The sequence below is a fragment of the Cordyceps fumosorosea genome (genome assembly GCF_001636725.1).
Source record: "Cordyceps fumosorosea ARSEF 2679 chromosome Unknown scaffold_14, whole genome shotgun sequence".
NCBI classification, from domain to species: Eukaryota; Fungi; Ascomycota; class Sordariomycetes; order Hypocreales; family Cordycipitaceae; genus Cordyceps; species Cordyceps fumosorosea.
Window position 1 is genome coordinate 537,031 of NW_017387314.1, and position 24,572 is coordinate 561,602.

The following is a 24,572-nucleotide window of genomic DNA, read 5'->3' on the forward strand; positions in this document are numbered from 1 at the left end:
GGAGGCACAAACAGAAAACCGAGTGACCCAAATATTCCTGCTCATAGTCTCAATGTCAGCACTTCTTCACGTTCCTCACAGTGTCTAGCATTGATGACAAGCCCGGCGCAAGGAAGACGGCATCGCCGCTCACTTCTTGCTGCGTCGCATCTCACGAGAGTCAGACGCACACGCGACAACCCTGCAGGCTGCACTTGGCGCCTTCAGACGACTGGGGCAAATCGGAGGAGGGAGAAAGGAAAATTGGACAACACAAGGGTCCACGGTTCATGCTCACCGAGGTATTCAAGGTCCAACTTGCCAGGATTCAATGCGCTTCGCTTGTCTCGCCCCTGAATCACGGTCCGACTTTAACCAAAAGGAGTAAATGAAGAATAGACAAGGGCGAATAGTAATGACTCTGTGGTTGATATGAGTCGACTTGTTGTCTTTGAGAGCAAGGGTCCCAGCACAAGGATCGGATGTTGTCGCGCGCGCATGTACCAACCACGGGGCGGCAAAATAGGTCCTTCCGGAATGTGAGGCGTGGCTTCGGTCGGGCAAGTCCTCCGGAGAGCGCAGTTCTGCGCCCTGAGTACTGGGTAATTGCTTAAAGGCTCGGAGCAACAAGCCGAAAACGGTTGCCAGACTCGCCAATTAACACGCATATAGTGTCCAGGGTATTTATGGGAAATTGTGTGAGAGTCGTTTGGCTTGACTTGCGGACAGCCTTCGTCAGTTATGCCCTCGAATGACGACACTATTTAGGCGCGACTTGATTGAGATCGATTCGAAAACGGCACTTGGGGTGAAAGGAGTCCTCTTCTGCTTTGGACAGGTTGCTCGTGTCGCTGATACAGCCCCCTGCAAACACGGGATATGTTGTCTTAGACAGCGTTCGAGTATCGTTCGTTTTCCCTGCAACGCAAATAGGCGCACAATTTCGGAGCGAAAGAGAATCCGGGGCGTCTTTGTCTTCGCTGTTGGGGACCACAATAACAACAATAGCGATACCGATATCGTGGTGGCGGCGAGTTAGGCGGGAGATTAGACCTGTCAGGGGTGGAAGAGGTCGAGGAAAAGAAGCAAGCACAGGGCTGTCGGCATATTTAAACTACCGACGACTGGGAAATAAAAGGCCAAGAAAAGCGAGGTACACACGGGGAACATCTGTAATACACGAGTGGCTTGGAACATGCCCCTACCAACAAACTAGTCTGAGGTCGACGCGGGGAGTATCCAGACACGAGCAGCAAGGGGGGTGGCATTTTTCCTGTCTCCCCATCACATCACGCAATGGCTGTGCTGCCCATGCAAGCTCTTCTTTTAGTGCTGTCGAGACGGAGCTCTTGCTCGCTTACAAGGTCACTGTTAGGCCAAAGGAATCTGGGAGAGACCACGGTAGTTGGCGACGAGTGTTAGATTCATTCACGTGGCGTCGCACGCTTGCTGTCTGTGTGTCTGCACATGTTGCGCCTGCGACGCTTGCTGCAGGCGGATGAGACGGCGCACAATCAATGTACGAACTGAGTGACAAGCACATCATGGTTCGACACGGGCAGGAGGACGAGACATGATGCTTGGCAGAGAGCGGACGGATTCCCCGTTTCCACTCACATACTCGCATACATACGAGTGAAGACACGCACACGCACAAAGGAAAGCAAACAAGACTTGGCCTATAACACTTCTAGCCCCCTTCTAGGGAACTCCTTCTCACGCCATCTACACCACAACCCACACCTCCCTCCGCTCGAGTTAGCAGGCAGGGAAAAAGCAGGCCGCATTATTATCACCTTCCCAGCAAGTACATGAGTTGCCATGTGGGCGTGGAGTTCAGAATAAGCAGCTTGGACGTGTCGCGTGGACGGCGGAGACGGACGGCGCGGCCCCGAGTGCTTAGTGCAATGGGGCGCCATGTGTTTTGTTGCGCCTCCAACGGTGGAATTGGGCAGTTTCAGCGAGCGCAGGAAACGCCTGGTGGGCTCGCTTCTCGAAGTTTGAAGTGAATTTCCCTCACGAGAGGCAAGGGAAACTTGGTTGCCGAGTCACGACAAGGCCGCCACGATGCAAGGCATAGCGAGACCAGACAAGGGGCGAATGTGGGCGACGCGCATATATTCCGCTCGGAATGGGAAAAAAAAGAAGCCCCTATCCATGGAAAAACAGCCTTTGCACATGTTGTGCTCCCAGTCATGATGCGCAGGGAAATCTTGGATCCCCCCCCGCCCCCTCTGCGGTGTCACCGCCACGATAATCATGAGCAGCTTTTCCACAATTTTGATCCTTTTCTGCTCTCCCCCTCTGCTACCAGCCTGGAGGAAAACCGCCGCTCTCCGAAAGTACTTACACTGCATCTGCGGGCTACGGAATTGCCCCTCTAGGAGAAAGGGGGTCTGGCCAAGTATCACCCTGATAGACCGTCCCGAGGGACCCTTTTTCTTGTGCCTACGTACAGACCATATTCAAGAGACTGTTTGCAATTCAATCTCATGAGTGCAAACGAGGCCAGCTGATGGCGGCAGGCAGCGGCGAGTCAATCACTACCATCATAGTGTGGATGGCGGGCGGCGGCTCAGCCACTCAATTTGAAGATCCTGTTATGATGCGACACATTCAGTGTGTCGTGCAACCCCGCCGACCGAAGTGTCGGACAGAATCATGTAGTTTCAACGGGACGGCTGTGGATTAGTCTGTGAGGTAGCTGTGTCGCACGTATGCATTGCATTGATGGGATAAAACCCGCTAGGCTCATGCACCCGATACCACTTCCCTATGGGCCACGAGGCTTTCACCTGCCGCGTGCCGCCGACGGACAAGCTTGTCGCAGGATTGACGAGTACGGAGGGAAGGGTGGCGGCGAAGCAAGACAGCGGACGGAGGAAACAAAACAAGAGACAACACCTCGGGTTCCGTCACGGATAACCACGAACAAACTACTCGCTAGTAGTAATCTGGCATCGGGTTAGCCAATCTATCGCCAGAGATCCGGCGTGATCATCGCTGATTTGCTGCTCTCGTCCCATGCCGTCCGCAGACGGATCCTGCACCTGGCGGCGAGGCAGCAGACAAAGGGCCGAGGCCGAGACTCAAGCCACCACCACAAAGGCCGAGTGAAGCGTGCAGCGCATTCCCCGAAAAGCGTCCCAGAGAGAAAAATAACATTGATGAGACAAAGTGAGAGAGCGCCACGACCGAATGCAAAGCACGTACCACAACAAGAGGTCTTGGGGAAAAAAAGACGTATGATAACCCACGCAGTGTCTTTCCGCAAAACCACCCTGCCAGCGGAGTCTTGACAAATAGTTTCGCGGGTTGCAATTGGCCCTCCTCTCTCATCACACTCGCACAGAAAATCCGCCTTTGTCTGATTAGCTGCGCGGCCGTTTTCCGTCATCCTAACCAGGGTCAATGTGTAGTCTGTCTTGAAGCCATCGACCCCCCCGGCTCTCAACAAGACGCGCGCCATGTCTTAGATCTTTGTGATGTGCACGGAGAGCAACTTTTTTTTTCCTTTTGATCCAAGTTTGCTTTCGGCAGTGACGACACAGATGACAAAGCTCTAATTAGACGCCCCGCACGCTGTCTCGCTTGCCGGTCATCCTGGTCTTCGAGCCACATTGGTCGAAATTTCGTGATCTGTCCCATGGACCAGGTCCAGGAGAGACAGCACCCTGGGCCGTGGCGGATGTGCTGGTATGAGGGCGCTACAATAATGTCACTCAAAAACTGGGCAAATTTTGTTCGAGACATGGCGTGAGAAGACGAAAATGCAATTGGCGAGGCTGAGAGATGCACGCCCCCTTTTTACAGGGACTTGGGAGCGAGGGAAAGCTATTCAAGGCAGGAGGCAGCCACGTCAATATACAGCGCCCGGAGGAGGCTCTACCAAGATGATCGTCCTAGCTATGGCATCTCGACACGGCTCAAATGACCTTGGCACGGGGCTCAGCGCCAGGCCCGGCCAGAACTCGTGGTTGTGCAGAAAGGCAATATATTGATTATGTACAGGCATACAACGACCCAGCGCAGCAGCCAGCGCAGCCATTGCCGCTAGCAGCAAAGAACAGGCGTGTCGATCCTTGGCATGCAGCAACCCTTTTCCGATGTGCGCCCCGAGAACATGGGAGCCACGCGGACCTTGCCTTGACCAAGGGCACACCTCCGAGAAGCTGCCACACGGGCAAAAGACCAAGAAGACCTAACCCATGGAACGAGAATATGAACTAGGGAGGTAGTCACGGTGGCCATCGCAACCGTACCTGACAACGGTAGCCCTGGCTAGTCTGGTGGATGCCGGCTGCTGAATATGAAGCTCCCAAGACACGGTTTAGACATGACGCTGGGACCTGAATGAGCCAAGATTTGTAATTACCTTGACTCGGGATTTCAATATGAGGCGGGAAAAGAGTTCGAGTTCAACAAGCCGGGGAAATATCCCGTTGAGAATGCGCGGCCGCGGTACGACAGTGTTAGTGCCGAAGCTAACGGCGATGCGGACCGCATCTCCTTTTCGTTCAAAGGAGTAATCTGCAGATACCAGCCAATAAACAATCAATAAAGACGATGAATCGACATGCCTTTGATGGCTTGTGCGCGGGGAACAAACGTGAGTGCATTGCCGGAACTTCACCGCCAGGTGGCTATGTGGTCCGAGTGTTCGAGCCAGGCCTTGAACAAAGAGCGCCGATTACGTTCGTTCGTATGCTGCGATTATTACCAAGTACGTGTCTTGGCTCATACAGTGGACGTCGTAACGCCTCGCGGACATGTCATCCTTTTGGCGCACGCCTTGAAACTAGAAGGCGGCCGCGGACTTGTCACGGATGACACCTCATTGGATCGAGTGTTTCTTCATGCGGAGATGGAGAGCCTTGTCATTGGGACGACAGGCACGCACCCAAACCTGGGCTAATTGACAAAATGGAGTTCAATTGAGCGGCTGTGACGCGTGGCCACAACCCTGACAGCCTGGGGTGGACGACTTTTCGTGTTTATTTCAAGTCCGAGAGCTAGCTAGCTCAGCAAACATCTCAGCCTGGCTTGCTCAAGAGCAACAAGGTTGGCAAGCCACCGTAACTGCTCTCAGTAAGCATGCAGCTGGGCTTTGTCTTCCCTGCCTGACACGTTATTCTATTCACGGCTTGCCCTTTTTTGCATTAGACGACACACTACTGCACTGTACCCGACGGTATATTTATCGGCACGACACATTTCCTGGTCCTTTTTCGTTGGCTGTCGAAAAGGAGGGACCGCGTAAAGGCCGATGGACGAAGTCTGAGCTCGAAAGCAGCCGTCGCTACTGGAAAGACTTTCCTCGGTCAAAAGCCGTAACTAGCCCATGGGTGTGTGCAAAGATGCGGTATGTGATACTTGCCATGTCGTGTCAAAACTTGTGTGTCACCGTGTGTGAGACTCGTACTACCCATGCAGTAAAATGCAACCCGCTCTGCAAGCGGCTGCGCCCGCAGTTTGCCAGTACGTCGAACGAACAAGAAGCCAAGGTCCGTGGGAGACAGGCCGCAGACCACAGGCCCCAATGCTTGGAACAACAAACCACGTGGCGATCTTGCGCCAACTGCGATTCTCGGCCGAAGTCAGCCAAGTCCGAATCACGGCGGTTGAAGGCGAAGGACAACTAACCTAGTCCCATTATCTGCTTGTTAATCAACCTATTGCACATACAGTACGCCCTTAATTTGCCGCTATCGCCTTGGACTTTGCGAATTGTGCTTCTTGGTGCGGTATTCGCTGTCAGCGACGAGGTTGGCTGGTGTGCGGCCCCCGGAAGCCGCAGAGACTTGACATTTTGATTTCCCAGGAAGGTCTGTTCAAGTTTGTCAAGATTGTTGAGGGAGGGTTTACTGCTTGGGTTGTGTCACCACAGAGCCTGGCCTGTCTTTGCTGCGCAACTCCCCTGGCGGCATTTTATTGGCACTGGGGCTGGCATCAGTCCGGGCCAAGAAGAGACGGCGCGGCGCATTGGTGGCACCCTGCGAGAACAACCATGGCGAGAGACTTGTAGCAGTATGCAGACCTAGTGACCAGCCATTGGCCAGGGCGAGGGTTGATGCGACAAGGGTGGCGTTGTTGAAAGAGAAAACAGGTCTTGAACTTGCTGCGTGGTTATGCACACTTCAATGCGGAAACCGAGCCGAGTAGACCGCGAGAGTATCTCAGCACCGAAAAGGCCAGGGACCCGACGACACAACCATCAACTCCTCATAGGAGGGAGCTACTGCAGGCGAATAAATCGCCATCAGCTTAGCTCTGCCCTGTCAAACACCTCCGGCTCAGACGAGTCCCTAGGTCGGGACTCCTAGGTAGGGAGCCACCGTAAGGCTAGGGGACTGCTATGTGTGTGCAGAAAACCCTAAACATCAGGGCATTAGTGCTGACTGAGAGCATCGCCTCTGCAGCAGTGCTGTCGACCGACTCGGCCGGGCGAAATCCGTGCTGTTGCAGCACTAGCAAAGAATTTTGACCAAGATGGAGAAGGGCGAAGAAGTGCATCTAGGATGGCATCTCGCATATGCATTTATCCGAGTTTGTCAGCAGACAAGGAGGGGGCGTGTCGAGATGGAAGGTGGAGTTCTCTCTGCATCAAGATGACGACAAAAAGATGAGAGAAGACCAAAATTATGGACGCTCAGAAAGTCAAAAATCTGAGGAGCCAATGAATTCAACTCCTTCCCTTCCCCAGCAATGCCCAGCACTTTCGTTCAAATTGGCAATGGCCTAGGGCTTCGCTGATCCCTCTGCCCGCTCCGACGGCATCTGCCACGTGGGTTTTCCAATAACCCAAACGCCTCCGTCCAAGCAGCTTGCTTCGGGCTGTGACTATTGATAGAATCAATGGCCGTCGCTCGCTTCGGCCAGTCGACATTGCGCGGAGCCGTAAAAAGCTTGGCCTTAGGATCATGGTACGATGCGACCACTAGTCAGGACAGCGAGGCACGGGGAAGAAGACGGAGATGAAGAAGATCAGACAGCATGGTAACTATCATTCACCCAGCTTCATGCGCGAGTCGCATTGTATGGTCGTTTAGTTCGATTTTAGGCACTTTTGCGCCTTCATCATACAGCCGTGTCACCGGCGGCGTTCGGATTTCCACGTTTTACACCACCCGCATGAATTGCCTGTCCGCTGCATCGATTTATCGAACATATTTCGGAAACGCGCGATGCCGTAATTAGTTTATGGATGGGGGAGGAGGGGACACCAAGTGACCCCATGGCACGATGTTCTTAAGGTACCCTCCCACATACTAGGTTTGCATGAATAAGCTGTCGTTGCACCAACAGGTAACAACGTTTAAGTATCACGCGCAAAACGGGCCATTTCTAATGGCTCTTAGTTCAATTTTCTTTATTCCTTCGATTATTCGCACTTTGGCGTAAACGACCAGTCAGGCTTAGGAATTGGAGCTGGGTTTCGCTTTTCGAAACATGGTGTCCTGAATACCAAGATGGTCGATACAACCCCTCGAGCCCGGCACCGTACTGAACAGGTTCTATGCCCCTTTACGAATACTCGGACAGTTCCTCGTACCATTGAAGACGTGGGGTATAATATGAACCTTGCTGTCTTAGTAGGCCGAGGAAATTACCATCCGGACCGAGTCCCTGAAACAGGGTTGCATCTTCCCACGACCGATTGATAAAGGTCCCCCCGTCCCCACAACTCCATGCGCCAAAACTACCGAAATTTAGGGCCGGATCCCGAGGGAAATGCAAGTTCGACTGCCCAAGACGCCGGCCAACCGAGCATCGTCGCATATCGGTGGTGGCCGACGCTCAAGGAAAAAGAAAAGAATGCATGGTTCACATCAACATGCAGCCTGCGCGGCCGAGACGGCATGAATGTGTAATGCTCTTGCTCTTCTGCGCCAGCTCATGGGGGCGAAGATAACGTACGAGAAGCACGAAATCAGACAATAAATAAAGTGAACGCACTCTGCGCTGGGCGCTCGTCGACACCTCTTCAAGCCCGCGACCAGTGCTGGCGCGCAGTTGCGTTGTCCACGAGGCGAACAAAAGTCATCAAAGGTTAATAATGAATTGTCTGTGTTATCAAGATCACCCTTGTCTCGATATTCACCGCCAACCCTCATCATGGGTGGATTACCATGGATTCATCGGCAGAAGACTGGGCATAATGTGTCATGCAAGAGGGCTGGAGCGTGATTATTTCTGGAACGTCGAGCCGAGACCAGCGAGGACTGAGTGCTTCTACACAGGATGGAGTCAGTCAGTCCAAGCCAGCAGCCATCCGGCGAGTCAACCCCCTTGCACCATTCCATTGCCATGTGGTTTTGGTTGCCAGGTTTCGCCCCCCTGCCAAAATGACTCTGTTGGTGAGTTTGGCACCGCACGAGCCTGTTGTTTCGCCTGTCTCGTCATCCCTGCTTTTCCATTCTTCTTCTCTGCTGATTTGCTCATTTACGAAGTGTCATTTTCGACATTGCGATTCCATGTCATTCAGCCCAACTTTAACCCCACGTTGTTAAAACCGGGTACACGCCACCTGCCGGGACCGTCGCTGGGTCGTCGAGGACGGTGGTGGCGCCAGGGACACTTCCGACGCATTGATCAGGCGGAAAGAGGTAGATTAAAAAGTCGGAATTGGGCAATTGCCTATCTCCCTGCGGACAACGTGGCAATACTTTCCCTAATTAACCAACTGGCTCAGCCGCGACAGCCAAAACCAACGCAAAGTTGCGACTCGGGGACTATATTACTCCACTAAGATGTGTAAGGCGATAAAGTTTTAGACGGCGCTGTCGATTCTTCCGCCAAAGCCCGGGAGAAAGAGCATTCGATGAAAGCATTCGACGCGCTGAATGCCAGCAATTGGATTGCCAGAGCTCAACGTCGAGGCCTTTTAATCGCAACCCTCACGTCTAATCTTCACGGAAATGGGCAATACATTACAACCCTGATTCAAGTGCCGGGCACAAGAGATTCAGCCGCAACACTTTCTCAAGCCCCCTCCCTCTGCACTAGGTTAATACTGGTGCCGCCTCTCGCTACTGGCATTTGCCCACCAATAAGGGAACCGCGTGTTCTGATCACTCACTGGGGCTTCTTTTAAAGTTTGGTGCGGCCGACCGCCGGAAAGTAGGTCAGTCGCTGGGCTTGAGCTGACTGGTGATTTCTGATGCTGAAATAAGCAAACGTGATAGCTGGCTCCTTCTACGGATAAGACAATCGGCACTTGAGGACTCAAGATTCCTGATGAGGTGAATAGAAAGAAAGAAAGAAAGTGCCAGCCCTCGGCGAAAAGCACCCAAGTCATCTACTGAAGTTCTCAGTCACGCCACACTGGTGGTTCTGGGCTTCTAGAAGCACGGAAAGTTGTTTCAATCGAACGACGCGGAGAGGTTGATTTCTTCTCGGCTGATCCCGGTTCATTCGGTCCATCAAGGTATGCGGGGAGTGGCATGAGAGAAACATTTTTTGCTGCACGACAAGTCCACCGACGAAGCCCACCGATATAGGAGCCTTTTTATTCTGTGCACGACAGGAGGGCGCCATTGTGGGTGGCGTCTTGTTCCTTTCTTCTTGAGACGTTTTGTCCCGCCGGCAAACCCTGCATTACACATGCGGTAGCGCCACGAAAGATGCCGCCCGGCGGAACGGTGTGTGCATGCATGCTCAACGATATTCGACTTACTCAAAGAAAAAGAATTGATAAGACAGCCATGACCCCCACGCGGCGCATGTACTCTATCAATCACCTCTGAAGACTGGCTTTTTTGTGCCTGCCACAGCGGAATTGTTCTGAAAGCCGCGTGGCTTGACAGGATGTTGAGTCGAGGATGAGTAATTATAAGTAATAACCCATATGCCAACGTGTGGGTTTTTTGGGAGCCAACAAGGAAGAGAGGAAAAGGGCCTTGAGATGTGGAGGGCAAGTTGTCCTACAAGGCTATTCTGGCCACTCTGGCAAACACAGACAGCTCTACGTCTTCCGCCACTACCGGCTTCATCACTATCGGGCGCACAGCTGACCGTCTGTTTTCAAGTCGTGCGTCATTCCTGGGAGTTCCTGATTTGACGATATTGCGACACTTGGCCTCACTCGCTCGGGAAAGGGTAGTGAACTGTTGAACACTAACACCAGTCTTGAGGATCACACCCTCGTTCTTCTCCTCGCCGGTTTCCCCTTTGTACCTGGTACTTTGCCATGTGCAAGCCACACAATCCCCTCGTTGTCTAATTTGCTCGTGGCCCTTGTTCAATCTGCAGTTCCCACGCGACTGGGCTGCGTGGTGGGTGGAGGCGCTCACACGCCCCCCCTCGTTGACCGCATCCCAAAAAAGACGACGGCTCTGTGTGGAGGAGATGAAGAGGATACGCCTCCAAGAAGGGAAAGGGAGGGAGAAAATAGAACCTAGCTCGTGACCAATGGGGCGTTATTTCCGCCATCGTCTCTCACGACAAAGCCAGGTTCTTTTCTGCTTTGATGCATAAGGGAAGGAAGCCGGACTTCGGGCTTAATTACTGCTGCATCCAGGGTGTTGATCATTCAGGCCTTGTAAGTTTTGCAGTAAGTAGATGGGCCAGCGGCACTTGGCAGTCACAGTTGAGTTATAGAGCTAACTACTTTTAATAGCCTGGTTAACCCATGGACTATTTCCATGTAATCCATGGGCGAAAATGACCGTTGCCAGCGATCGGATACGCCCTTTTTTGTGCATCGAGAATACTGACTATGAGGTAGATTTTGGTGGGCTCCAGGTTCTATTCATCAGGCAAAGGCGCCATCAGACGAAACGAGAGTTGCGAGTTGACACAGCGAATACCTTTGATTGACTCGTGAAATTGCACGCCCTTTTTTTTTCCCCCAGCTGGCCCTCTCCAGTCACCTTTTTCCGTTCATCCTCTCTCTTCCGTGCGGAACCGCGTTCGTCTGGTTCTTGTGCCCATGTGGCGCCGCTTCGGATGGGCTCGACTCTCAGCCCAAACCGCAACCCGGTCCACAAACCCGTCGCGCGTGTTTTTTCACCTTGGTTGGCCTTTTGTCTTTTGGTCTTGGCCGGTCCAGAACTTATGCCTTTGTTAGGGGCCACCTTAATTGATCAATTCGCTACGCCGACTACTCCGGACACCTAACCAAACAACAGGGAACGAAGAAACCCCCGTTGACGATGGCTTCACTGTATGATGGCCACTGCCGCGATGTTACACTACCAGCGCTTCTCGCCCACACACCCCTACCCTCATCCTTGTCGATAATGGGTGATATTCGCAAGTTGTAGTAGGCCGATGTGCGGGCAAGCAGTCATGGACTCATCGGCGCTGCGTACTCGGCTATTTCTTTTTCTGCTCTTTATCCAGGACACCCCTGTATGCCGTCTTGGCTAATCTCTAATAACTGACTATGCTTTTGGCGAACAGGACGGAAAACATAGAGCAACCTCTCCGTACCAAGTAGGCTGGATGCGAAAAGGAGAAGACAGGAGATAGGTGGCGGCGCCACCGGCTCGGCACTGAGCCAATCCTTTTCAGCCTGGCTTCTGTGACATGTCGTGGTAAAAAGCCTCCGCGGGGAAGGAAGAATCCGTGGAAGTACACTATACGAATATGGTCACTGTACGAACATGGTTCACGAGTCGACCGCCCATTGGTAACGAACGGCTCGAACCCCTGCCGAGGCGGTGTTTTGCGTTGTCCTCTTCATCTCTATACATGAGGCCAATATAAAACCGACCTTGATCATCTGATGCGTTGAGCGGCCCCCGCCCTTGCTGGTCCGACAGACAGCCACGTTTCCGAATGAGACGCCTGGACCAAAACGGAGCACATATGAGGGACCACGGATGAGATGCAGGATCCGCCGCGTTGAAAGCCGGTTCTGCAAGTTGCGGTGAATTACACTACTTTCGAAGCGCACGCCCTTCTGGGAGCTGCTATTGTCGATCTGTCTCTGCCTCACTTATCGTCAGTGGGCTCGTATATTCGCAACAACTTGGGTTAGTTTCACTATTTATTTTCTCCGATTGAGCCATTTCGCCGAATCACTCGCAAGATTGAACAGCCAAGAAAATTTTGAAAAAAAAAAAAAAAAAAAAAAAAAAGGGGTATAACCAGCGCTTGGCGTTTCATTGACAGCAGACTCGTATCAACAAAAGGCTGATGATTAGTTATAGCCTCGTCAAAGTATCCGATCAGGATGAAAGCCGTTGAAAGAATGCTCCCGTCGCCAGCGCCTGAGCCGACTATGACGTGGTTGTATCCATTCTACCGCCACCAAAGCCCCCAAACAAGGATCCTTGTCGACTTAGAAAAAGAGCTCTGCAGGTCGAGCGCATGGCGAGGACGGGAACTTTGGCAGACACGAATACTAGTACTTCAACCTTTGCTCTATACCTGGGGGCAACGTGATACGTCAATGTGCATTTGAGCCGTTGCAGTGACGCCACACTCGTTGAAGATGCCTGCAGATGCCAAGGTTGGGTGCTGCCCCCCAAGTCTTTTTGACCTACATGGCTCCTTTCTGCATGCCGAATTCCTTCTTTTTTCCTTTCTTTTTTTTTTGCTCTCTCTTTTTCATACGTGAGTGATTTCACAGACCCAAATGGGCTAATCAAAAGAAGCTTCTTGGCCCCTTTACAGATGCTCTCTTGTATCGCGGCTACACACCCACAGACGCACGAGCGACCTTTTATATCTCACCGCTCCATGGCAACTCCACCGCGGTTAAAAAGGACCTGCGAGCTTTTTTTTTCCCTCTTCCTTGACGAGACTTTTTCTTTCCGAATCTTGTCAATAACTAACTCACTAACCACATTTTACAGAAATGCTAGTGTATAGGGTTAATTAACCCCCTCATCCACAAAATTCTGCATGTTTAGGTTGGAGGCACCAGGGCCCCCTTTCGTGCTGACCGCATCGGCCGGGCCTCCATCGACCTGCAGAGAGAGGTGCATCCCAATGCACGCAAGGGCCGGGTTGTCGAGGGCCGAGGACTCTGCCGGCGAACCGGGGATGAAATGACATGTGTGCGCCGTAAATTTTCATCGGCCCCTCCCCGGCCATGGTCGGCAACGCGGCATACATCGGACACCAGGAAGTGGCTCATTCCGATTGTGGGCTACTTATTACGTCCCAAGGGGCATGAGCCGTGTCGCATTATCAGAGCATCTTCTTTAGATCAGTCGCCTCGTTAGGGGCCATGTCTGGTGCACGGATGGATATCAAGTGAGAACTTGCTTCTATGCCCGGTCATTGAGCGCACCGGGCTCTTTTGCATGCACACCTAGCTCTTCAAATCAGCGTGTTCTTCTTCTTCAAAACCAGCACCCCCTTGCCATCTCCACCGGCAACCTCGAGTTGCCCGTGTTAAGCCATCGAGCCGGATCTAGTGGGCATCTCACATGCGACAGCGCAACGTTGACTTTGTTCCGAGATCTCGAGTTGCTGGTTACGTCGAGTGCACATGCTAATGCAACTAGAGAAAACAATAAGAGAAGAAGCCGACGATTCTTCAATTCAATTTCCCCCTGCATCTGCGTGTCGAGTGGCGCAGATTCCGGTGTCAGACTAGCCCCTTGCACTTGCGCTGGCCGGTCAAGTCGCGGTGGCGATCATTGTCACTTGTACCTGTACACCCGGCTTGCTTGATTGGTGTTTTATAGTCCCTGACTGGAAGCAATGCATCATGATAGAGCAAAAGAGGCATCGGTCGCTACCCAATTTGCATGGTTCATGACGCACACACCCTGTGTGGCCTCACACAGGTCTTCATCTACAGAAGATCCCATCAGTGCGCTACCTAGCTTGACAGCGGACACCCATGCTTGCTCGTTCATCGGCACATGAGTTTGAACATGTCTTCTCCCAATTCTGCTACAATGCTCAAGTAACCAACTAGTCTACGAAGCCAGCCAAAGCCTCGAACACGACGTCTTTTTCAGCCGTGAGTTGGTTGCCCTCGCACCCCCCCACCACAAACAACAACTTTACTTGGACTTAGCGATCGTGGGGCCGCTGTATCTCATCGATCGAAGGTGTGTTGGGCAAAAAGTGTGTCTTTAAATAGAAAACTGATAGGCAGCTGGGCGTGGAGCGGCGGGCTAGCTTAAACTCTGTTTGCCGTGGCGGGAAGCAACGAACACGCCAATTCGCATTCTCGTCTTTCTCGGCAAGAGATTATCTTGCTTGGCCCCTTTTAGCTTTAGAGTTGCCATCAATCTCGACCCCGCAGAGTATCTATCCGACAGTGAATGGGGGCATCTGCTCGAGGCGAAGAGGCTACAGCAAAGCACACGGACCTCTGGTCGCTTAAGAGGAATGCATCATTACATTAGCCAGCCCTGCCCATACCAGGCTTGGCAATCAGAAAGTACAATGATGTGTTGCTTTATGAGAAAGATACAAAGAAGAAGGGGAAAGGGGGGGTTATGGCTGTGGCATGGACCGCTCCCTCATTCATCGTGGGTGGTGGCGGCGGCGAGGGGCTCACCATGGTTCATAAGTTCCCTCACGGGCCAACCATTGCCCCGAGCCTGGTTGGTGTTTCTAGCCTGGCCTATTCTGTCCACGAAGCAACTAACCAACTAACTAATTAGTTGGGAATGACAGCATAACGTGGCGTGCCTGGCAGGAAGATCCCCTGCCACCATGCTCGGATCTATTGCCAGTGTTCACCCCATGTCCGAAGTCAGACAAGGCGGCTGAGCCGCTTCTGAAAAAGGTGAAACTAGCACAGGCCGACCTGGTGTTGCAACCCCATGGCGTATCAACAATAAGATGGCTTACAACTACTTGGCGTCTCGGGTTGTTGAATAATGGATAAGTGCATCAGCGCAAGTTGGCGTGGCATTGGGATGCAATTAGGAAGAGAGATTCAGATGCGCATAACTGTCATCGAGGCTTAGTATCTGCGCCGTTGCCACTGGATCGCTTTTAGCACGGCAAGCCCCAATGGCTTATTCGTCGATCGCCCTGCTGACTGTAGTTGTCTCAGTCGTTGACGACCAAGTCCGCTGTCAACGGCGACACCGAGTTCAGGGGCCCTTGCCTGCTCACCTGCTGCTGCTGTCAATCAATAAGCACGATGCAGTTACACCGTGAGGTCAGATCGCCTCTCTCAGCACAAATCTTGTTCAACGGCAACTTGAAAGAACAACTCACCCGACTCTCCATCTGCATAAGGGTGTTCACTCACTCCCCCCCCCCCCCCAGACACGGACAATAGTTACGTTACAGAGCGGCCGCGGGATCGTATACATCGCACACATCTACATAAAAGGGAGAAAAAAGCCATGACCGCAAGATGCCACCTGCTCCGGGCACCATAGAGATCCCAACCTCCCTCCCCGGTGTTATTTCCCGTTTCGTTGACCTTGGCCGTTTTCGGTGTCAGAAGCATAATTCGCAACTTTAGTTTTTTAGCCGACTTTTTCGCAGTGCCTGCCCGATGCAACCAACCAAACCGATTCGGGCGCTTCCTCGGCGGCTCTTTTGCTCTTTCATCCCCATCAAGCCCTGAGATCAACATCTGCCGAGAGGAATCTTTCCACGTACCTCTCGGTCCCCCTCCCCTTATTAAAACTCAGATTGAGTCCCTCGTCGGAGCCAGCCGGGGACGAAAACCGGGGTTCTTGAACGGCGCGAGCGCGACCGAGCGCGCGCATTCGGTGCATGGCGTTTGTGCACTTGTTGGGCGAGGTTGTTCACGCCTTGATTTGCTCAGACGAACGGTCATCTTGTGTTCCTGTTTGCTCCGTAGCGTCGCAACTCGCAGCACCAAGATGGGGATATCCACGCCTCTGCGGTGCATGACAGATAGGTTGACCCTTTGCCCTCCACGGCTGTTGCGTAACCAGCCAAACGCCCCTGCTTCGTGCCTTGTGACACCGTTTATCCTGCGTGTGCCTGGGATTGTTAGTCAGGAAGCTGCGCGCGCCCCTCTCGCAGCATAATAAGCTTGGCTTGAGATTGTTGACTGTCAAGTTGTCAAGCAGCTGAAACAAGGAGTTGCCGATGGCGTGTATAGATGAAAACCAACTAAATAAAAACAGACCAAGTGGAAAACACCTTACAACGCCTCTAATCCGGGCTTTTATACCATATACTGTACAGTCCATAAACATGTGTTGCACGGTACACGGGTGGGAATGCCATGTCGCGGACAAAGTGCACCTCCACCACATGAGTTCGAACACCTGCCACATCTAGATCTCGCGACACCATTTTGCCATGACAGCGCTGAGCTTGACTCCTGATGGAATCTCTTCCAGTGACACGTCCACCTTCCACATCCGTCCGTCCAGCCCCCCACTACCCAACGTCCTGCCGCCCCCAAGGCCGGACGGGACGAGCAGGCTCAGCCCGACCAGCCGCTCCCAGGCGGTGCTCGCGACGCCGCGGCCCCATACGCGGACGTTGCCTCCGACAGCGACGAGCCCCGACGCGGCTGACTGCACGCGCTGCTTGCCGACGAGCGCGCTGTACTCGTCGTACGCCATGGCGAAGTTGACCGTGTCCGTGTGCGCCACGATGTCCAGCCTCGCCGCGGCGATCAGCAGACTCAGGTCCAGCTCGGACAGGCTGTTCAGCAGCTGCATTCGGGAGTCGGGGGGTGCCAGCGAGGTCAGCTCGGCCTCGGCGGCGGGTACGCGCAGGGTCAGGTCGTTGGGCGATAGATACGACAGCGGGAGCATCCACTCGGAGAAGAATGCCGAGGCTGACTTGGTAGTGTAGAAGTGATACTGCAGTAGATCCTGGAATTGGCGATGCTTGTAGAGTTCCTGTGCCAGCAGTGTTAGTGGGTTCTCGGCATGGTAGAGACAAGGCTTTTTTCATACGTCGATCTTGCGAGTCCAGTACTCTTGAAAATCTGCGTAGCCCTCGAGCCCGACATCGAGACCTTCTTTCTCCCCATCAGCTTCGCCGAGCATCAATCCCTGCCTGCAGATTTGCCAGTACGCCGGCAGTGCCTTGGCAAGGGACAGATACACGTATCGGTGGCTGAATCGACTCTTGACACGCTTCTCTAGCATCTCGACCACGTCCATGCGCGTTGTGCATCCTAGAACGGCGATTGGCGCTTTTCGAGACTGCGCAATGTCGAAGAGGTTATATAAAAGTGTCTGTCGGGGGTGAGCGGCAAACATGTCAAATTCGTCAATGACAAACACCACGGCTTGCGAGGTGACACCTTCATCTCGTCCCAATATTTCCGACGGGTGGGACAGCAGCGCAAGTAATGACGCCATTGTATCAGCATAGTTTGACTGCATACTTCTTTAGCATGCGCGACGTGGTGAAAGGGAGATGAGAGAGTACCTACTCTGTTGAGAAGGTCGTCTTCGACTTGCATTTCCTTGCCCAGTTGACGCCAAATTTCTCTCAGGGCGATTTTGTCGTCTGTGTGGATGAAGCCACTCAGGCGAACCACGTGAAAGTCCTGCCGATATTCTTGTGATAGCTCCGATATAGTATTTTCGACAAGCTGAGTTTGTTAGCATGAAACATGCCCTACCGCGGATGAGGAAACATACAGTCGTCTTGCCGCTTCCTCTTGGCCCTATCAACAGCATGGAATTCCCTTCTCCTGCCAGCACCGTCTGCTCAATGAGCTGCTTCACCTTGTCGCTGGCCTCGTCTTGGCCAAACATGCGTATTCGGCGGCGGCCGGCGCAGCGATCGAGCAGTAGCCGCTGCATGGCGCTCAGATGGCGATCCAGATTGGGGATCTCAGGAACATCGGGCTTTCTAGGAGCCGGCGCAACAGCAAGCCCGGTATCAGCCTTGGTGGTTTGCAGTACATCCTCCTGTGTGCACGACTTGCAAAGCCAATCACCCTCGGGAATCTCCGGTATTCCGTAGCACTCCTGGTGCACCGCAAAGTCGCAGTTGTCGCATAGTATGATTTCGTTCGGGGGCTTTGAGTGAGGCTTTGCGCAAATGCCGCAGGTGATGTCGTCAACGGGCTGCTGTTCGAGCTTCTTTTTCGGCCTTCCCGGTTTCTTTGCGCTGGCGCTTCGGGGGATGTGGTCAAACAAGCCGCCGCCCAGGCCGTTGCCTTCAAACGTGACGTTTTTGCTGGGCCGCGGGCCTCTCTTCTTCGTAGGAGTGAGGATGCCCTTGGGCGCATTTGCCACGGAGGGGGAGAAGAGTCGGCTCTTTGTCGGCGAGTCGGCAAGCGTGGGGGCCAGCGAGGCATCCTCGGCGGCCACGGCTGGTGCAGGCCGGGGCACGTCACCGCTGTTTTCGAGACTTCGGAGAGGAGTCGCCAGGGGCCTGGGTACCGGCACAGACGCAGGCGCAGCAGCCTTCTTCCTGCCTCTGGGCTTTGCGGCCGGCTTCTTCGCAGGCGATGTCTTTCCTGTGGTGTCCCATTTCGTTCCCTTCAGATACTTGAGCTTGATGGCTGGTCGTGGGGGCGGTGAGGGCGGCCGAGGAGGAGCAGGGGCGGGCTCGACATGTGTTTGTGTCGACATTGGAGCTACCGGCGCAGGTTTGGCAGGCGATGCGGCGACCGAAGTTGGCGGCTGCGTTTGTGGAGAGGCGGCGGCGGCGTCGGCGGATGGGGGAGCTGTGCCGTTCGTGCTAGCAGTAACAGCGTCGCCGTTGGTATCTGCGGCCGGTCGGTTGTAGCCAAAGACCCCCGAGATGGCAGCAGCAATGCTGCCAAGCCGAATCCCGGGGCTGTGGCCGTCTAGGGTGGTGATGGCATCTTCGAATCGCGGACGCTTCAGCTCGAGGTCTGCGTTCGGCGGCGACAGCGTGTCCGTTTCATCTCGCGATCGCTTGTCTCCGGCTGAAGCAGCGGTATCCTGCGTCATCTTTTTGGGCGTCGCTGCTATGGTGACAATTGTCGCTGCGCAAACATCGCTGAGTGGATCTTGATCTGGTTGAGGCAGGGAGTTTGGCGTGACGTGGGAAGACGCGATCAGACGCGCTGGGGCTCTGAAGCTGGAGCCACTTTACGCGCTCCAGTTTGCGCGTGCAGCCCGTAGTTGTGCAGACAGCAATGAGAATCGAGTGAGATTGACGAAACAAGTAATAATTTTTAAAGAAAAAAAATCCTCAGTCTCAAGTTCACCTGCACTTTTAAAGAAACATTACGAATTGTAAGTGGATTCAATGCATAATCGTCACCTTAATCCCACCCATCGTACATCACTTACCCTATTTACTAACAGTCCTGCCTTTCAAGCAAACGTCAACTTCTTCACCTCACATCTCTGTCCTACCATCATCATGTCGAGCCAGAACCAAGGGATACCATTCTACAATGCCTCAGATAGCTCGGGCTTCCGCCTCATAGAGATACCGCCCGAGCTTGAGACGCTGCTCCAGGGTCCCAATCCACCAGTGTATGTTGCACCTCATCCCATGATATCATGCAGCTACAGCTGACGCTGATGGGACAAGGCTGTATCTAGAGCCCGGTCCCGATGACATGGCCACCTTGCGCAGCCCAGAGCACACGTACAATCTCAAGCAGAAGAATACTTCCAACAGCCTGTTCCTCGTCAAGCCCTACACGGCCGACGCGGCCTCTCCCCAACAGGGCGTTGCGGCCGTCGCCACCATCAAAGAGACGGTTGAGCTCGAGCGCGTTAAGAAGATGACGGACGGGGAACCCGCGCCGCCCGCGAAGACTGTCGGGAAGTGGCATGAGAGATTTGCTCACGGCCGGTAGCCGCCCAGCCCCCGTTCGCACTCCTACCCTTGAACCTATCCCTCAGGCGGCGCCGCAGGCGGTTATTCATAGTCATTTCTAGCGTTTTCGTTCAGGACTGAAAGGCAAGCTCGGTCCTTTCTTTTCTTATGCAAAATCCAAACATCAAAGTTCTTATGACTCTATGGTTCACCTGCCCATCAATAATATTTGTATACTTGTTTGCGGAATGCCTAGGTGGATTTGGGCCGTCTCCCAATCCTCGCCCGTCTATTCATGAATGACACAGAACAACAAACAACGTGTACATCGCGCAATACGTTTTGCAAAATGCGCTGTTGCTCAGCCGTGGTGCTCCAATACCAAATCACCACCCTCGGCCTCCTCATTCTCATCAACCACAGGGAAAAAGTGCGACGTGCCTGGCTTGCCGCCATCACCTCCCTCATCTTCGTCCTCTTCATACCCCTCAGGCAAGAATCCTCCCGCCATCTCCTCGCCACCCTCACCCAAAACTGGCGGCTCCGGTGCCCCGGCAGGGCCTGTCTTACTGCCATGTCCAAAGACCGAAGTCGTCTCGTTAATCTCACCGTACTCCAGGCGAATCCTCTGCACGATCCGCATCCCCATGAGAAATTTTCGCCACTGCCCAAGAGCCGCCTTGCGACGCTTCTCGTCCTCCTTCCGCGCCCGCTCGGCCTCGTCTTGCTGCAGCTGCTCCATCACCATGTCGTGGTTTTCCTCAGCAATGACGACGCCTTGGATGACCGGGACCGCCATTCGATGCCCAAACTCGAAATCCACCACAGCTTCGGCGTAGTCAATTCCGAGTTTCTTGCACACTCGAACGGTTCCCCGGAATGGCACATGAACAGCACCTTGCGGGCACATGTGCTCGGCAAATAAGTCAATGTTTCTAGCATTATGGTCAGCTGCAGGTCGTTTCCGTAGGTCAGAACACGTACCCGTATTCATTTTTAGGTATCACGCCATCCACTATGGGATCCGGTATGATCCAGTCGGTTTGGTCATAACTGTATAGACCCTGAAGGACCTTTTGCCCAGTTGCTGCTTCAGCTTCTAGCAGTTCACGTCTGCGGTTGGTAGTTGCAGCACGATATGGTACTCGTTTCAGGGGCTGTTCCCCATCCAACGGAGCTCTTCCTTGTTTATGCCATGTCTCCGCACTCTTGACGTTCAAGACATCAGATCTCAAGTAGACATCCTCCTCGCCTGTGCTAGACTTGCTCTTGTTCTGGAACTTTTTGACTGGTTTTGCATCCGCCCGCAGAGCCTCTTCTCGCTTCAAATGTCTCTCAAGCACAAACTCCTTCGACTGCTTGTAGTATTGAAGTGTCTCCTCCCCTTCTGGCACAGCCTTCTTCTCGGGCTTGGCGGGCTTCAAATCCGTGCTCTCTTCCACTTCGTCAATGTCAGTAATGGGTCGCTTCTTGTCACCGCGCCTGTATCCCGCCATTGCTAATTTGAACCAGTCGTGGTGTTCATGCCCATGGACTTTTCCATGCTTGTTGTAGATGGGGATTTTCTCCGTTGGATATCGGTTGCCCTTGGTGCGCCCAGGAAGAACACGTTGCTTCAGATATCGAACGGTTACATCCTTGGCTGTTCCATCTGGAGAGTAAGCAACAACATATGCCATTATTTGACGCGCGTTGTCAGCCTTCCCGCCTCGAGGCTCAAGAGATTCCACGAGTTCGCGATTGGTAGCAAGGACTGCCTGTACAATTGGTTCAATGGACAGAAACTTGCCTGTCACCGGAGATAATACCTCAGTCCAGTAGTTTGCGTGAGGGAGATCTTGATCAATTTTTGGTTGTGACTGCTTCTTCGATTTCACGGGCGTCACCTGCATCTCCACCACTGAGTCATCGTCTGAGTCCTGATACTCGAGCTTCAATTGTTCATCATCCGAAACCTGGTTCCGTACCGACTGTGTAGGCTTCTTCGACTCGGGCGTTTCCTTGCTACGCTTCTTTGACTTGGTCGGTTTCTTTGGTGTAGTGTCTGCCGAGCGAGTTTGCAATTTGCCATCCGCCTGCTCGTCTTTTGCGTCCTCCAACTTGGTCCATGAGTAGCCGAGGGATTGTAAGTTTGCAACTAACCGGCTTTCTAAGCCTAGACCCCTAAGAAGTGCTGTGAAGAGATGCGCGCCAACGTCGCGGCTACCCTTGCAGCGAATAGCGCAGTGTCGAAGGTCCTCAATGCTCTCCATCCGCTCACCGAATTTGTTGTCGTATTTATCTTCACTGGCATATGCCTTTGTTAGCCTGTCAAGGCGTTCCAACGACATGTAGCCCCATTTTCGCAATCCCGGCGCGGTGGTGCGGTATCGTTGCTTCCACCAAGACATTAAAACCTGACAGAGTCTGAACAAAGGGTCTCCGCTGCTCATGTCGGGAACGCCTTCTTCGAGCTTCTTAGCATCATCACCCCAGTCTCTTTCCTTTTTATCAGCGCGTCCTTTGCGCTTGCCTTTGGATTTGACGGTATTGGTCTTGGGCGGCACAAGTCCGCTCTTCTCCCTCCATCTGTCGATTTCATCCCACATTTTTGACGGAAGATGCGAAAGCAGTATGGCTTGTAGCTCTTGGTCACAAATCCAGGAATTTCGGACAGCGTTATGCCAAAGGAGACATAAAACATGAAGGCGATGCGTGGCATTGCGGACCATTCGCTCTCGCTTGGATGGTCCTCTCCGTTCTCCAAACGGATTCGTCAATGAAACTCTGTCATCTCGAACAAGAGTCAATTCAAGGTCTTGCGTAACATGTGGCAAGTCATCTGTTGGCAGCGTTGGCGCCACCACATCCTCGAATTCAGCATCGTCGTCGTCGTCGTCGCCATCATCCTTCCCCTCGGCTGTGAGAGGTCCGCGTTTGGCGACCGGCACGTCCTCTAAATCATCGTCGGAGAGAGACGAAAGCGAGCTGCTGTCACTGCCTGTGTTGTTTTCCAAGAATACAGATGCCGCTTGTGCCGAATTGGATGCTGTCGATGCATCGAGGTCATCGTATAGAGTGGGCTTTCGTTTGCGCTGCAGTTTCACCTCAGGCGATGCGCTGCGCAAGCGCTTGCGCGGTACGTGTGGTGGCATATTTATGCCATAAACAAAAAGTATGGTCCTTTGAAACCATCCTGAGAATGCATGCTTTCGTCTTATGGCATTTTGCAGCTTGTATGTGAAGAGTTCAGATTGATTCGCCCTACTACTAGAGACGGAAACTGATAATGACGCCAATACACGTGACGCCATTCACCTGAACGGTAGCAGGCGGAATTGTTACCCTTTCGGAAATCTAGTTTGAAGATATTTCTAGATAAAATACGCGATTCTGATGATTCAAACTGAATTTTTCATATTCTCAGTCTGCGCGCCGTATTGATTTGCCAGGGTCGGACTTCGCTCGTCCGTTCACCTTCTACAGCAGCCACTAACAGGCTGGGCGTTGATGAAAAAAGCCAACACCCCCCTAACTAACTCCCACCTAACTCAGCCTTCCAACCTCTACCTGATATATCGACTCTATCATAACGGCGCTGGTTTACGATTCTGATCACTCAATTGAAAACGAGAGCCCTCATCGTAACTGATTTATACGTCTCTCCCTGATCTAGAACCCCCAATGTTCCAAGTATGCCTCAATATGGCCACGCGATTTGGCCACCCATCTCTCGAGCTGCTCCTCCGACTGGCTCTGGTAGAATCGTGGCAGCAGCCAGTGAAACTGCAGCAGCTCCTGCGCAAACCACCACAAATTTGAAACATCGTCGGCTCCCTCAATTGTGCAGGGTCGCAGGGCTCCTTGGACAGCAAGGGCCTCGTCCCACGCCTTTCCAATGGCAAACTTGGCCTCCACTGGACCGGCGAAACCGTTGAGCAGTAGGTCTCGTAGGCCGTCCCCAGGCTCCGCGATGCCGTCGATAAGGCCTTGGAAATCTTGGAACGAGTACAGGAATTCGGTGACTGCGCTGCCAATGTGGCCAAAGTCAAAGTCTAACACGGCTACGAGTCGGTTTGTGTCTCTGTCGAATAAAAGATTGGCCAAGTCTTGGGCTGGTTAGTCCACGAATGCCTGCTTTCGGGTTTCAATAGCAGATCAAGGAGAACAACGGAAGCAACTCACTCAAATCGCCGTGAACCAGCGTCGGCTTTTGTTTAGGCACGTTGCCCAGGGCCCGGTCCAGACCGTTGGCAACGAAAGCATCAATCCGCTCTCGGAGGCCGGGTGTGTTTCTCCAGCCGTTGAGCCCGACAACAGATTCACTCTGAGCCAGCTGCCATTTGAGAGCTGCCTTCAAGTAGTCTCTATACGTCGAAAATGGACCGCCCGTTCGAAAGATGATCTCGGTTGCGGACATGTCTCCGTCGTTATCAAAGGTAAGGCCTCCATACCCTTCCACAGGCATCTCGTAGTCTTGGAAAGCCTTGGCAACGGCAGCAAGCTGCTTGCACACGAACTTTGCGTCCTTCTCCCCCAGAGCGTGCAAGTCATCGTAGGATAGATGCTCGCCGGGTTTGAACTCTTGGATAATGTAGCCCTCACGGAGATCGTCGTCCCAGTCAAAGACTTGAGGGACCAGCGATGGGTCAACATTGGCAAGGGCCTTTCGCGCCAGCGTTAGGAACGCGACCTCGTTGCGGATGCGGATGGAATCCTCGACATTGTTATCAAGCCGCACATAACGCATAACCAGGTGAGAGGTACCAGCCGGAATTTCCACAGTCAAGGGCGTATCATTCTTGTATTTCTTCGCCGTTTCGATAGGCTCAGAGAACCTTATGATGTAGACGTGGTTATTTGTTGCCACGGTGTTTTGCTCAATGGTGAAATTATGTTGAATGCCGAGTGTTTGGGTCACGATCTTCCGAATGACCGTGTGACGACGCTCTGCCGTTGTAGCCTCATCCTTCATCGTTGCGGTTTTGGCG

General features: G+C 53.1%; 4 protein-coding genes across 4 annotated transcripts; 1 reads left to right on the top strand and 3 right to left on the bottom strand.

The window, feature by feature from the left end:
* Positions 1–16,163: 16,163 nt before the first annotated feature.
* Positions 16,164–18,779, bottom strand: ISF_05823 (Zinc finger, FYVE/PHD-type; the record flags this gene model as incomplete). Its single annotated transcript, XM_018849428.1, has 4 exons — positions 16,164–16,739; positions 16,797–17,225; positions 17,282–17,443; positions 17,493–18,779. 4 exons carry the CDS (start codon positions 18,777–18,779, stop codon positions 16,164–16,166), a joined length of 2,454 nt encoding a protein of 817 aa, XP_018703455.1.
* A 418-nt stretch (positions 18,780–19,197) lies between these two features.
* Positions 19,198–19,642, top strand: ISF_05824 (Sister chromatid cohesion protein DCC1; the record flags this gene model as incomplete). The annotated part of the gene is made up of 2 exons (XM_018849429.1): positions 19,198–19,313; positions 19,372–19,642. 2 exons carry the CDS (start codon positions 19,198–19,200, stop codon positions 19,640–19,642), a joined length of 387 nt encoding a protein of 128 aa, XP_018703456.1.
* A 321-nt stretch (positions 19,643–19,963) lies between these two features.
* Positions 19,964–22,190, bottom strand: ISF_05825 (Rad4 family protein; the record flags this gene model as incomplete). The annotated part of the gene is made up of 2 exons (XM_018849430.1): positions 19,964–20,537; positions 20,587–22,190. 2 exons carry the CDS (start codon positions 22,188–22,190, stop codon positions 19,964–19,966), a joined length of 2,178 nt encoding a protein of 725 aa, XP_018703457.1.
* Positions 22,191–23,253: 1,063 nt separating this feature from the next.
* On the bottom strand, positions 23,254–24,556 carry ISF_05826 (Protein kinase-like domain protein; the record flags this gene model as incomplete). Its single annotated transcript, XM_018849431.1, has 2 exons — positions 23,254–23,645; positions 23,767–24,556. The coding sequence occupies 2 exons, from the start codon at positions 24,554–24,556 to the stop codon at positions 23,254–23,256; spliced, it is 1,182 nt and encodes a 393-aa protein (XP_018703458.1).
* Between the last annotated feature and the right edge of the window lie 16 nt (positions 24,557–24,572).